The 12,918-nt window shown below is 66.5% G+C and overlaps 1 protein-coding gene across 4 annotated transcripts; it reads right to left on the bottom strand.

Moving 5' to 3' along the window:
• Positions 1-361: 361 nt before the first annotated feature.
• On the bottom strand, positions 362-12,918 carry AGPAT2 (1-acylglycerol-3-phosphate O-acyltransferase 2). Of its 4 annotated transcripts, XM_045467938.1 has the most exons (8): positions 12,192-12,522; positions 11,996-12,160; positions 4,644-4,777; positions 4,056-4,231; positions 3,478-3,573; positions 2,168-2,317; positions 1,906-1,978; positions 362-1,077 (listed from the first exon to the last, which is right to left on the bottom strand). In XM_045467938.1, exons 1-8 carry the CDS (start codon positions 12,377-12,379, stop codon positions 902-904), a joined length of 1,158 nt encoding a protein of 385 aa, XP_045323894.1. In that variant the 5' UTR covers positions 12,380-12,522; the 3' UTR covers positions 362-901. The 4 variants fall into 4 exon arrangements, with proteins under 4 accessions (XP_045323894.1, XP_045323896.1, XP_045323895.1 ...); XM_045467940.1 differs by lacking the exons at positions 11,996-12,160; positions 12,192-12,522 and adding an exon at positions 12,568-12,918; XM_045467939.1 differs by lacking the exon at positions 2,168-2,317 and having other exon boundaries at positions 12,192-12,516.

The following is a 12,918-nucleotide window of genomic DNA, read 5'->3' as shown; positions in this document are numbered from 1 at the left end:
CAGCCGTGGGGCAGGGCAGGGGGCTGCAGCCACACAGCCCCTCTGTACAGCCTCCTATAGAGGGTCCCGGTCCTCCCTCTGCGGCAGGGGCTGGAACAGGTGATTTCCGGGAAGGCGAAACTAGCCTCTAGGTGGCAAGTTGGCTTTACCCCCAGGGGGCAAAGAGCAGATCTTCAGCCTCCTTCCCCAGATCCCCACAGCCCAGTTAGGTGGACACCCCCACCCACGGAAGACAGCAATGCAGGATGATCGTGGGCCTGGCCCCTGGAGCGGGGAGGCAGAGGCGCCCACGCTACGCGCACGGGAGCCGAGGGCTGTGGCGTCCCGCCCGCCCCCTGAGTGATCACGAGTCACCAGGCACTCCCGAGAGTTCCTTTATAAAAAACAACGGAATGCGGTGCCCGGGCGGCCGCCCTGCTCCCCGAGGCCAGTGGAGCAAAGACCTCTGCTTTCTGGCTCTCCGAGGCCCTGGTTGCACAGGACCGGGTGTCTGGCCCCCACCTAGAGTCCCGTTTCTCCCGGAGGGCCCGCCCTGCACCCCGCTTCTGCACCCCGCGGGCCCAGGCAGGAGGGTAAAGTGTCTCGGCGCCGGCCATCCACCCCGAGGCCGCCAGCCCGTCTGGGCCCAGGCCTGCTCCCAGATCCGGGAGGCCCAAGGGTGGGCTCCTTGAGGAGGGTCCAGCTGACTCTCCTGGGGGACATCGGAGGCCTGGATCCGAGGCCCGTGACAGGAAGCAGTGGCCTGCATCCGGGGCGACACCAAAGCTGGGAGAACCACGTAGGAGCAGGACACAGTGACGTTTAGCAGCTGGGGCAGGGGAGGAGGTCCCTCGGTCCATCCTCCAGTCAGGCCCTGCCCCCGGTCAGCCCCGGCCTGCCCCCAGGTCCTGCCCCGCTTCGGCTACTGGGCGGGCTGGGAACCAGGCCCTGCGGTGGCCCCGTTCTCCTGGGGTGTCTTGGAGATGCGGAGGAAGGTGGTCCTCATGGCCTGGTGGCAGCTATCCATAAGCTTGGGGACATCAGCGACAGTGAGGCCACTGGTGGGGATGGCATCCAGCACCTCCACCCTGATCGTTCCTGTTGGGGGGGGGGGCATCAGTGGCCTGGGGGCCCCCGCCAGCGCCTGCTGTCCAGGCGCCCGTGTCGCAGCCTCTCTTGGCTCCCACGCCGCCCGCACCCCCTTCCTCCTGCTCCTCGGCCGCCCACTGGCCTTCCCTGGAGCCTCCCAAGGCCCCACCAGGCTGGGTTCTTTCCTGGACACCCTGGTCTCAGATGGTTGGTTTTTAACGGAGAATAAGTGACACAACCAAAGCTCCAAAGTACGCGCTCTGCAGGGTCTGACGGCTCTAGGCGCCCCTACCAGCCCTGCCAAGCTGAACACTTCTGCGCCCTCCCGGGCACCCACACCCGCCATCGCGCTCTCATCCCCCGTGATGGTTTAGGTGGTCGGGAGTCTCACATCTGGGGGCGGGACACAGCAAGGCTCCTCCCCCCACTGCCCTTCAACCTTTGGCCCCACCCTCCCACCCAGGCACCGGGTGCCCACACTTAGGGTCTGGAAGGAAGGGTAGCGGCTCCGAGTTCCCTGGCTGGTGGGCGCAGGGGTACCTGGGAGGCCGCTGCCCAGCCTGGGCCTGTGTGTGTGAACTCGGGCACCTACCCCACCCTCTGCCAGCCTCCGTGTCCTCGTCTGGGAAATGGGCCCACTACTGCCCACCTCAGCTCGTGGCTGGGATTCCAGATTCTCGCCTGCCTTCTCCACTCACCACATGATCACGGAGGGGCAGGGTCTGGCCTAGAGGAACCTCCCAGAGACGGGAACTATCCCACTGGGGTTCTGGGTGTCCTACGGCCGAGGGTGCTATGCCCGAGTGTGGGGACCGGTGGAGGGGGGGAGCCCGCTACCTGAGGTGAAGAACTTCGTCTTGTAGTTGTAGAAGGAGGAGAAGCTGGAGTAAACCACGGGGATGATAGGCACCTGTGGACAGGAAGCCACGGTGCCTGAGGACACACAGGAGCCCACCCCTGCCCACCCGGAGCCCCAAGAATGAGCCACTGGGGAGCCCTGCCTGGCCACCCGCTTGCCTTCGGCCTGAGGAGGTCCTGGGAGTGCGATGGCCGCAGGACAGATGTGCTGACCTGCCTCAGGGCCCTTCTGCATACTGACCCCTGGGCCGGGGACACCTTTCATGCCCTGGGAGGCCCAGAGTTCCGTAAACGCATCCCACATATCTTCTTCACTCAAGCATTCCTTTCCACCAGGAAGCCTCCTGGGCTGGCACATGTCCTTATGATACACATCGGTGCCCCTACGGTCCTGATGGCCCAGGGGAGGGGGGGGGGGTCAGGGTCCTGTCCAGTTTAGCAGGAGGTTACTGAGGTCTTTGGGCCCACCCCTCCCCCATCCCGGCGCAGCTCTAACCAGGGGAGAGGACAGGGGAAGATGCCCAACCTCCTGGCTGAGGCCGTCTCCCCCCAGCTCTGCCACACCTCAGTGTCCCCTCTCCCACCACCTCTCTCTCTCATGCCACCAGCCCAGGGAAGTGACATCGGCCCCAGGCATGTGGCAGGGGTGCCTTCCACCTCCCAGCTGGAGGGGCCGCAGGTCCAGGGCTTGAGAGAGCCTTGCTGAGGCACTGCCGGGCTCCAGGCCCCTCCGCCCCATGCACCCAGCGCATCGGGTGTGTGAGCTGGGAGCCCCTGCGAGCCGTGCTCGGGGGCCAGACACCAGGGGGCGCCAGAGGCCACCCGGCACAGGTGGGGATCAGGAGAGCAGACCCCTGCCCAGCCCCCTCCCAGACCCCAACTGGGCAGGAGGACAGTCCCTTCCCCTGACCCCAGACGATGACTTTCCCCTACACGAACACCCCCCCCGACAGGGAGTGGGACAGGGCGCCCGTTCCCCACCAGGAGATCCTGCCCCGCCGACGGATGTGCCCCCAGTTCTCCCGGCATCACCCCAAGCCCCTCTCGGACAAACTGCGCCTTGGGGCAGAGCACAACGGCCCAGCGCAGAGCTCACAGCTCGCTCTCTCCAGGCCCGCCTCCGGCTCTGCCCAGCCCTGCCCCTCTGGACCCGCTGGTGCCCCTGAAACCCCACTCCAGCCAGCGGTTCTGCGGGACCCAACGAGCACTCGGCCTTCCCGGGCGCTCAGCAAAGAGGCCCGCCGCCTCTGCCTTCTACGCTGACCCCAGCCTCCCTGCGGGGGCCCCTTGCCTGGCCAGCTCCAACCCAGGGGTGCTGGAGCTCCAGGCACGGGCGCCCCGGTGACAAGCGTGAGTCCCACTGCCCACTGGATCCGATCAGCCACCAGCCCTAGTGCTCCCAGTGGGTGAAGAGGCCCGAAGAAATGCCCTCCATCACGGGTCAGGAAGCAGGTGCCGAGGGGCGGTGGCCAGGCAGTCGCCTTCTGCCCGAAGCCGACCGGGACCCGCTTCCTGGCCCCCCTCCCCAGAGAGGGCGCTGCCCTGGCGTACCTGGGCCTGGATCGCCAGGTAGAAGGCACCCTTCTTGAAAGGTAGCAGGTCCCCGTTGTCGTTCCTCGTGCCCTCAGGGTAGACCCACACCTTGAGCTGCAGGGGAGAGAGGGGCAGCTGGAGCGGAACCTCACAGCCCGTCCCCTCCAAAGGAGCCCCGCTCCTCGGCCGAGACCACCGCCGCTAACGCGTAGGCACTGCTCCCGAGGGCCATTCTGCATGACAACGTGGCAGCCTGTGCAGTGCCGAGCAGGCCCGAGCCCCACGTTCACACTGTCCCTGACCACGCGATTGCCCATGGCGGCCATCACGCCCACACTCACTCTGTCCCTGACCACACACTTGTCCCCGGCGGCCATCACGCCCACACTCACTCTGTCCCTCACCACGCACTTGTCCACGGCGGCCATCACGCCCACACTCACTCTGTCCCTGACCACGCGATTGCCCACAGTGGCCATCATGCCCACACTCACTCTGTCCCTGACCACGCACTTGTCCCCGGCGGCCATCACGCCCACACTCACTCTGTCCCTCACCACGCACTTGTCCACGGCGGCCACCCCGCCCACACTCACATTCTCCCTGACCATGCGCTCGCCCACGTCGGCCATCACGGTCATGGCGGTCCTGGAGCGCTGCCGGTTGATGAAGAAGACACCCCCGAGGTACATGATCAGGCCCACAGGCCCCGTGAAGAGCAGCTCCCGCTTGGCAATCTGCACGCAGCGCTTGGGTAGGGCCTCCATAAGGCCTGCAGGTGGCCATGGGACACCAGGCAGGTGGAGGCCGTGCTCAGAGCCTGGCAGCCATCTTTCCCAAGGAGGAGAGCGCCAGCCCCGTGCCTTGACCACCAACAGGCCTGGGCCGATCATGCCTTCCCACTAGCCACCCCTGCCTCCCGCCTGCAAAGGGAGGGAGTGGAGCGGAACTCCCAGCCGTCCGCGCCCCATGCGCAGCGTCAGGCACATGCAGCTTTGTGTGGCTGCAGGGAGGCACGGGTCCCGCTGGCCCGGGTCAGCATCCCCTCGCCCGCCGGCTCATCCGGGCCCGGGCTCTACCTCCCTGAAGCATCTCCCCCACAGAGACCGGGGCAGGGTCCCGGGCTGGGCCTGCAGCTGCGAAGGGCCGGCTCTCCCACCAGCCCCTCCGCGGCCCCGCCTTACCCATCATGTCCAGGATGCTCTGGTGGTTAGAAATGATGACACACGGGTGGTCCACCTCCAGCTTCTGGCGGCCCTTTATGTCAAAGCGAAGGCCGAATACGTACTTGAAGGTCCGGACAATCCAACTGATGATGCTAAAGAGAGACAGCATCAGTGAGCAGGGCCCCGCTGGCCCGCAGCCGGACTGGAGACAGAGACACAGCAGAGATCCCCACAGCAGACGGAGCCCCGGCTTGCCCTCTGGCAAAGGGGAGGGCGCCCACTTCCACATCTGCTTTCCAGGGACCTGCCCGTGGGACCCCGCCCTCACCCCGACACCCCTGCTTGCTCAGCCAAGTGGGGGACTCAGCTGGAAGGAGGCTGGAGGCTGAGAGCTCCCAGGGCCAGCCTGGGTCTGGTTCCTGGCTGTGTCAGCGACTAAAAACCCAACGTGGAGGGGCGCCTGGCTGGCTCAGTCGGTGGAACGTGCCCCTCTTGATCTCAGGGCTGTGGGTTTGAGCCCCACGTTGAGTGTAGAGATTACTTATAAAATTTAAAAAATAATAATTATAGGGGTGCCTGGGCGGCTCAGTCGGTTAAGCGTCCAACTTCGGCTCAGGTCGCAATCTCGCGGTAAGTGGGTTCGAGCCCCGCGTCGGGCTCTGTGCCAACAGCTCAGAGCCTGGAGGCGAATTCAGATTCTGTGTCTCCCTCTCTCTGCCCCTCCCCTGCTCACGCTCTGTCTCTCTCTGTCTCTCTTTCTCTCTCTCTCAGGTAAATAAACATTAAAAATTCCCCGAGGGCACAGGCGAGAGAGGAAGGGAGCCAGGATGCACACGGGCCTGGGACACCACCCGCCCCCACCCCCCGCGGGTAGCTGCTCTGGAGCATCAGGGACCCTCAGGGGCCGCCTCCAAGCAGCATGTGGCAGGTGTGAGTGGGTATGTCTGTGGGGATGTGCCTGCAGGTGCTGGTGGGCCTTGGAGAACACGGAGGCAGAGTGGCCTGGGACGCTTTGCTCGTACCCCGGAAGGGACCCATCAGGGGTCCTCAGGGTGACGGAGCCCAAGGCGTGAGGCTCAGTGTCATGTCAACCCCCTGCAGGGCCCCTGGGTCTTTCCCATCCCCTGTGGGGGTGGGGGGGGGGCAGGCGACTAAAGATGTGTCCCCACGGACCCAAGGGTTCCTGACCCAGAAGGGTCTCCTTCTCCCCGAAGGTTCGGGCGCCCTCCGGCCCCTGAGTTAGCGGAGGCTGTCAATGGTCTTGATGGGAAGGGAAGGATTTCCCGCTTTATACAGAAGGGTGAAGTAACCACCCCAGGCCCAGGGATGGCTCTCAGGAGAGCAGAGACTCAGCGCTGGACTCAAAGCCAGACTCCAGTTTTTTAAATTGTCGTAAAACACACGTGACCTAAAAGGTACTGTCTCAACTGCTGTTAAGCACACATAGCCCAGCGGCATCACGCACACTCACACGGTTGTGCCACCGTCCCAGGACCACCTCACCCTCCAGACCCAACTCTGTCCCACTGAACACGGACCCTCCCCCCACCCCGCTCCCTCCCACTCCCTGTGTCTGTGGGTCCGGCTCCTCCGGGGCCCCCTGCGAGCTGAGGCTTCAGGGCTGGCCGTGCGCCCGCAAGCTGTGTGTCACCCAGCTGCCCCGTGTTGCAGGTGGGGACACTGAGCCCCAGGGAGGCGCAGCAGCTCACGTGGGGCTGCTGGGCGAGGTGATTAGGCCAGCTCCCTCCCCGGACCGGCCAGCCTCGGCCAGCTCAGGCCACACCTGCCCGCACATCCCTTCCCGCTCCGGGGCTGCGCTAGCCGGCTGCTGGCCTTCCACGGGCCCCAGTTTCTCATCTGCAAAGACCACTTCTCGGTCACTGTGAGGACCGAGGGGACCAGGAGGGGTCACGAGCCGGTGCTTCGCAAAGAGGAACGATGGAAATGGCCAGTAAACAGGCAAAAGCCTCCGTTTCGCCAGCAGTCAGAGCGAAGCACATGGGAACCAGAACCCTGGCTACATCTAGAGGGGAATCGGCATCAGCCCTCGGGCGGCCGGCACAGCCAGGCCTGGAGGGCAGGTCGGCAGTGCCCGGCCACGGGAAATTGCCACCAGGAAATCAGGTGCCTCTCCCGGGATCGGATCCTGAGGCCGGCCCTGCGCCCCTCCAGGGCGGTCCGAATCAGAAAACGGCAGCCGTCCGAGGTGTCGCCCGCCCCAGGGAGAGGTGGATTCGCGGGGCGCTGGGCACAGGGCAGCCAGGGAGACCCCCACTCACTCGGGGCGCCTCCCGCCGCCGCACAGGGTCTCGGGCCACACGTGCAAGTGCTCGGCGTTCTCTCTGGTGGAGCCACTTGCCCGCTTCCTTCTCCCTTTCTTTGTCTCTCTCTCTCCCTCTCTTTAAAAATGGTGGTAAAATACACATGACATAAAACTTATCACCTTAGTCATCCTTAAACGTCCAGCTCGGTAGCACCGACACACCCCCACTGAGATGTGGCCGTCCCCGGCGTCTGCCTGTCTCCAGGACCTCTCTCCCTTTTCTGTCAGGATTTCTTTTTGTATCTACTGGAAGGCATTGGCTGCGGACTGGTTTTTCCAGAACTGCGGGGAATACCGTGTGCGGACCTCAGGCAGCGTGCTGGGCGCACACGCGCGCACACACACACACACACACACACACGCACGCACCACGACACTCGGCAGCTGCCGTGACCCGGGCAGGCTGCCAAAGCAAGGTGCACGCTGGGATTGGAGGAGGCACCGGTGCGTCCCCGGGGACACAGCATAGTCTCTGGAGACAGCGTGCCCCCACCTCTCCCTCTCCTGACGTCACGCCGCTCCAAGGTCTTCCGTAAAAGCGGTGAGCGAGGTGAACGTTTTTAAGAGTTTCTCAACGTGAAGGAAGCAAACGAGGACGCTTCCGGGTGCCCCCCGCGCGCCTCCAGGGAGAGAAAGCGGGGCTCCCCCCCCCACCCCCGGAGAGCAGTGGCAGGTGGGCACGCCCCTCCCCCACGCCTCGCACGGAACCCTCACGTTCGGCTCAGACAGTAGCCCCGCGAGGTGGGCACGCCCGGGACATCCACCCCACGGAGGAGGGAGTCCAGGCTCAGCAGTGAAGCCGGCTGCCCAAGGTCACACCGCAGGGACGCCAGGTGGGCCGGGACCCACTCTTAACCCGGTTTTCCGAAAACAAGCAGAAGATGCCAGGCAAAGGGCAAGCGGAGGTGGGGGTGAAGACTCGGGATTGCGAGACCGAATTCCAGAAGCTGCTGTGAGGCCTCCCTCCCTTCCCTGAGGCTCTGTAGACACCACCCAGGCAGAAGTGACGCTGTCCCCACTCGGCCAGCCCAAAGCAGCCGCCATTGTCCTGAGCCCAGCCCCATCGGACCCTTCCGGCAGCCGCAGAGCGTAGGGGGGCCGCCCTCTTGGGAGCCAGGTGGCCTGGTGGGTGCCCACTGCCAGGTGGGTGACAGGTGCCATCTTTCCACCTCATGGCGCGTGGCCCCGGGAGCAGGACGGTTCGTCGAGCAGATAGATGGGCTGCCCTGGCCCTTCCTGGATCTTTCTCAGGAGCCCTCTACCCAGCCCAGAACCACCTAGAACCTCTGAGCACTAGGAGGCCACAGATCCTTCCAGTGGCCCAGGGAGCCCAGGCTCCTCAGACCTTCTGCACTTAGCCTGAGGACACGTGGGGCCTTCCCAAGCTCTAGGTGAGGCAGATCCTGATCCTGGCTCCCTTCTCTGGCCATGCCCTTGGGCGATGGCCAAGGTCACCTTCTGCACTTAGCCTGAGGACACGTGGGGTCTTCCCAAGTCTAGGGGGTCTAGGTGAGGCAGATCCTGATCCTGGCTCCCTTCTCTGGCCATGCCCTTGGGCGATGCACCTGACCTCACTAAGCATTCCCGTCTGCCTGTGAAAGGGGAAGGGTGTGGACCTTGAGCCCAGGAGGCTGCGACCCTGGGAGCAACTGAAAAGTGAAATGTGGTGTTGCAGGCAGGTAAGAATCCAAAGCGGATTAGAGTGAGAACCCTCCCCCCCCCCCCCCAGCCAGCCACCACTGTGCTCCAGTGGCTGGAAGGAAGTTCAAGGCCAGCCCCAGGCCGCCTGCTGACCTTTGCCCCCAGCCCCTGGACTTGTGGGGGGGAGGTGCACCAGCCCGCAGCCAGGCCCCTCTGGGTTTGCGCCCGTCGCCTCCCCCCCCCCGCCCCCCACCGCCCCGAGAGCGAGGTCTCGGTGGGTTCATCTGGGGGACAGCCCTGCCAGGAAGGCAGCATGGAGCCATCGATCTGCTCAGGGGACAGGAGGCTCCAGAGAGGCCACCCGGCAGGGCAGGAATGTTGTCCACGTGTGCGACGTGTCAGAGCACAAGGAGGGGACAGGGGCCGGGTGGGGTGGGGTTTCCAGCCTGTGCAGCAGGACGCCCAGAGGCGTTAGGAGGGGCCGTGTGGGAATGGGGTGCACACCAGGGGGCTGGAAGGAGGGGGGCCGGCAAGCTCTTAGTCCCCAGGCAGGGTCTCAGGGCTCCGAGCAGCACATCCAGGGAAGGACACTGCCCCTGGCCGTCCTACCCCAAGCGAAACAAAGGCAGACCTCCCTGCCACACTAGGGCCCCCGGCCGGTGCCCACGTGCCACGTGACTTCCCGACTGCACCGTGCCCCCCTCTGTGCACCCTTGCAGGACCACCGAGTGGCTGGCTAAGAGGCTGGGCTGTTCTGGGTTCAAACCCTGACCGGCAGCGATAAGCCCCCGGTCTCCGGCCGAAACAACGCATCGGCTGCACAAACCGTGCCTCGCTGCCCCCACCCCCGCCTCCTCGAAGCTAAGGGCTCTGCCACCCGGGTCCCGACAGTTCGGATGGACGCAGAAGCACGTGGGCCAACCCCCAGCGGCCCTGCCACAGCAGCGGCATCCCGGACCCCGAGAACGGCGGAGCCACGGGCCGGAGGGGCCGGAAGCTTTCCGTGGACCTGGGCGGCCCGGCTCTGGTCTCCCTCGATGCACAAAAGAGTAAAGCCTCTTGGTTAAGCGGCTCTTACCAGGATCTCCTGATCCTGTGGCGGAACCTACTTCTCACACGGGCGGCACAGAAAAGCTTTATTTTTCTCTCTGTCAAATGGGTGTATTAAGGGCCTCTCCTCCCAGGATGGGGAAGACGACCTAATAACTCCACCCACCCCAGCCAACAGGGCACAATCGGCCTGGGAGGCGTTCTTAGTCTCAGCCCCCAGCCGGGCCGGGGTCTCCTCAGCTCTTCTGTTCCCATCGCTGTTCCCCGCACCCCGCGAACTTGAGTCTAACAGGCAAAGGCTCCCTGGGGAGCTCCTTGGCAGAGCAGGGCTGCCCCCCCGCGCCCCCCCCCCCCAGGGCTCCAACGCCCAGAGCCTGGCATCCAGCCCCGCAGCGCTGGGTGGGCACGGAGGGAAAAGACAAAACACGCTCTTGGGAGTCATTCCCAGCGGGTCGGCACCCCAGTTCCGCCATGTCTAACTCTGGGACCCTGGGCGGCCACCTCCCCCGCCCCCCCCTCCCCCCCCCCCCGCACTGTGCAGGCCTTATACCTGCGGGTTTCGGTCACACCCCGGACTCCTCAGCAGTTAAGTGAGGCACAGGATAACGCCCATCCCCACAGTGGGGGTACAGCAGCCCACGGGAGACGGGAGCAGAGGCTGTGGCCTCAGGCAAGGGGGCCTCTTCCAGAAGTCAGGGCGGGGCTGGAGAGCAGAGCAGCCAGGCACCCAGGGTGCTCAGGGGTCCAGGACAAGCTGGTGAGTGAAGACGTGGCATGTCCCAGCCCCACGGGGGCCTGCGGCGAGGGGGCAGGGAGCCTGTGCGCTCCGTCCCTCTGGCACCCCCACTCCATCCTCCCGGGTCCCGTCCTGGGGCAACTCCCCCACCCCGCCCCTTCGGGGAACTCCTGCTCACAGCATGCCCCCCCAGTGCCCCCACTATCGCCAGGGACTCACATCCCTGTGACCCACCCCTGTGGGACCTGACGATCCAGGGGAAGGAGGCTGTGGTCTCTCCCTGGGGAGAACACAGCACCTGCCATTACCTGGCAGTGTCCTGGGGTGCCCCCCCGCCCCCCCCCCCGCCCCCCCCCCCCCCGCACAGAGCCTCTACAGTCCCGAGGAGGACACCCGAGTGGGCCAGAATCTCAGGCCACTGGGACTAAGGAGATCAGACCCAAGCCGGAGGGGGCGGGGCCGAGGGCAGGCCCAGTCCTAGCGTGGCCGGCCTGCCAGGTCCAGTCACCAAGTCAGAAAGGAGACTGGTGGCTTCTGATGTGACCCCTGGGAGGCAGCTTTGAAGTCTGAGTCAGTCCTTTTAAAAGACAAGAAAGCTGCTTCTAAAGAGGCCACCTGATGACACAAGGTGGGGGGAGGGGAGGGCCACCTCCCCGCCTCCTGTCGCTTCTGGAAACCTGCTCTGGGCCCAGCTCTCCCGCCTGCCCCCCCCCCCCCCCCACTGGCCCGGGACAGCTCGGCCCGGGGCTCCCCCCGCCTCAGAACCAGAGGTGCCGTCCCCTGGCCCGGCTCTTGCCAGGCAGCACCACCTCCAAGAAGCCCCCCGGCCTGTGGGTCCCTGAACCCACACCTCTCCTCCTGTGCCCAGTGGAGGCCCCTGCAAGGGGCCGGGCGGTCAGAGACGTTTGCAGCCTCCGGCACCCCTGCCCTGGAGTGGTGGGGGCCCAGCTTTGGGGACCCACCCCCAAAGGAGGCCCTGCCCTTCCCTCCCCACGAGGGAAGACAGCCCGGAAGGGCCACCCCCGGGCTGTCCCTGGGGTCTGCACTCCTGTGGACGCCCGTCTGGGCCCTGGTGGTGGTGGGCGGGGGACCAGAGACCCACTGAGCGCCCTCCAGTCCCAGTCCTCGCCTACTCTGGGTACCACGGGAAGCCACCACCCCCGAAAGACAGGGCCTGAGGACCCACAAAGTGTGGGCCGGCCCCGGCAGCCTGGATGGACAAGGACAGAGGTGGGAGCAAGCCAGCAACCCTCACCAACTGCCCTGTAACCACACAGGGGGCAGGGACCTCAGAGACCAAAGATCCTCACGGCAGGTCACAGCCAAGAGGCTCTTGCAAAAGCCACAGACAGAAATGGTAGCAAAAGCCGCGCCTGGGATCCCACAGGGCAGGAGGACGCCCCTGCTCAGGCAGCCTTGCCCCCCCTTAGCCTCTGGCCCGGAGAGGCCCCCACCTGACCTCCCCTCCCCACCCCACGCCCGCCAGCCCACAGCACCGCACCGCCCGGCTCCCAGAGTTGTCCAGAGAAAAGTTCCAGGCGCCACTCCCTTCCTTCCCCAGGCTTGAGGCTGGACCCCGGGGCCCAAACCACCCTTCCTTCCCACCAGGGAGCCTCGTACCTTAGAAGAAGGGAACGGAGGGGAGGTGTCGGAGCACAGGTGCGTTCAGGGGGCGGAGGCAGGAGGAGGTGCGGAGGGGACAGGGGCGCCCCAGACTCCAGGGCGCTCGGGCGAAGCCCACCCCGGGGTCGGCCCCGCAGCCCGCGGGTGAAGCAGGAGCGCGCCGCTCCCAGCGGGCCCGGCGTCGTTCCGCGCCCGGAGCCTCTCGGCCCCCCGCCGCCCCCCGGCGTCCCGCGGCGTCCCCCGGCGCGTCCCGCGCGTCCCGGGCCGGAAGGACGCGGCGGCGCGGGAGACCCAGACCTCCGAGGCGGCCACCCCCGGGCGCGGGGCGGGGGGGGGGGGGGGGGGGAGGCCGCGGGGGAGGGCTCCCGGGCGCGGCGACATTGTGACGCGGGGCCCCCCGCGCCCCCGCGCGCCCGCCCGGGAGCCCCGAGAGGCGCGGGCGGGGCAGGAAGGAGGGACAGGAGAGAAGAAAGTTAGGGAAGCGGAAGCGGGAGGCGGCCGGCGCTCCGCCCCACCCGGGGCTGTCCCCGAGCCCCCCTCCCCGGCCCCCGAGCCCCCGGCCCCCTTGCCTCAAGTTCTCCACCGTCCGGCCGCCGTGCCGCAGCAGGCAGATGACCGCGGCCAGGGTGGACCCCAACACGCAGAGCGCGCAGTACAGGGAGACCTTGGCGTAGAACCGGGCCGAGCGGCTCAGCTGCACCAGCAGCAGCAGCAGCAGCAGAGCCCCCGTCAGCCACGGCCAGAGCCCCATGGCCCCGCCGCGCCCCGACGGCGCCCGCCTCGGCCCCCCTGCGCGAAGGCGACCTGCGGGCTGGCGGCGGCTGGCCGGCTCCCGCCGCGCCCGCGCCTCTTATTGCGAGGGCGCAGGGGCGGGGCGGAGAGGGCAGCGAGCGCGCCCAGGAAGCGGCTAGGTGAGGCGC

The sequence above is a fragment of the Leopardus geoffroyi genome, chromosome D4 (assembly GCF_018350155.1).
Source record: "Leopardus geoffroyi isolate Oge1 chromosome D4, O.geoffroyi_Oge1_pat1.0, whole genome shotgun sequence".
In the NCBI taxonomy this organism is placed as follows: domain Eukaryota; kingdom Metazoa; phylum Chordata; class Mammalia; order Carnivora; family Felidae; genus Leopardus; species Leopardus geoffroyi.
The sequence above is the reverse complement of the archived record's forward strand: the minus strand, read 5'-3'. Positions and strand labels throughout refer to the sequence as shown.

What these genes read in the sequence shown, in the direction of transcription:
- AGPAT2 (XM_045467938.1), bottom strand. Translation starts at nt 12,379, where the DNA reads ATGTCGCCGCGCCCGGGAGCCCTCCCCCGCGGCCTCCCCCCCCCCCCC. An exon ending in CGGGGGGCCGAGAGGCTCCG is followed by an intron (nt 12,161 to 12,191) that starts GGCGCGGAACGA and finishes CCCGCTGGGAGC; the next exon opens with GGCGCGCTCCTGCTTCACCC. An exon ending in GACGAAGTTCTTCACCTCAG is followed by an intron (nt 1,078 to 1,905) that starts GTAGCGGGCTCC and finishes CCCCCCCAACAG; the next exon opens with GAACGATCAGGGTGGAGGTG.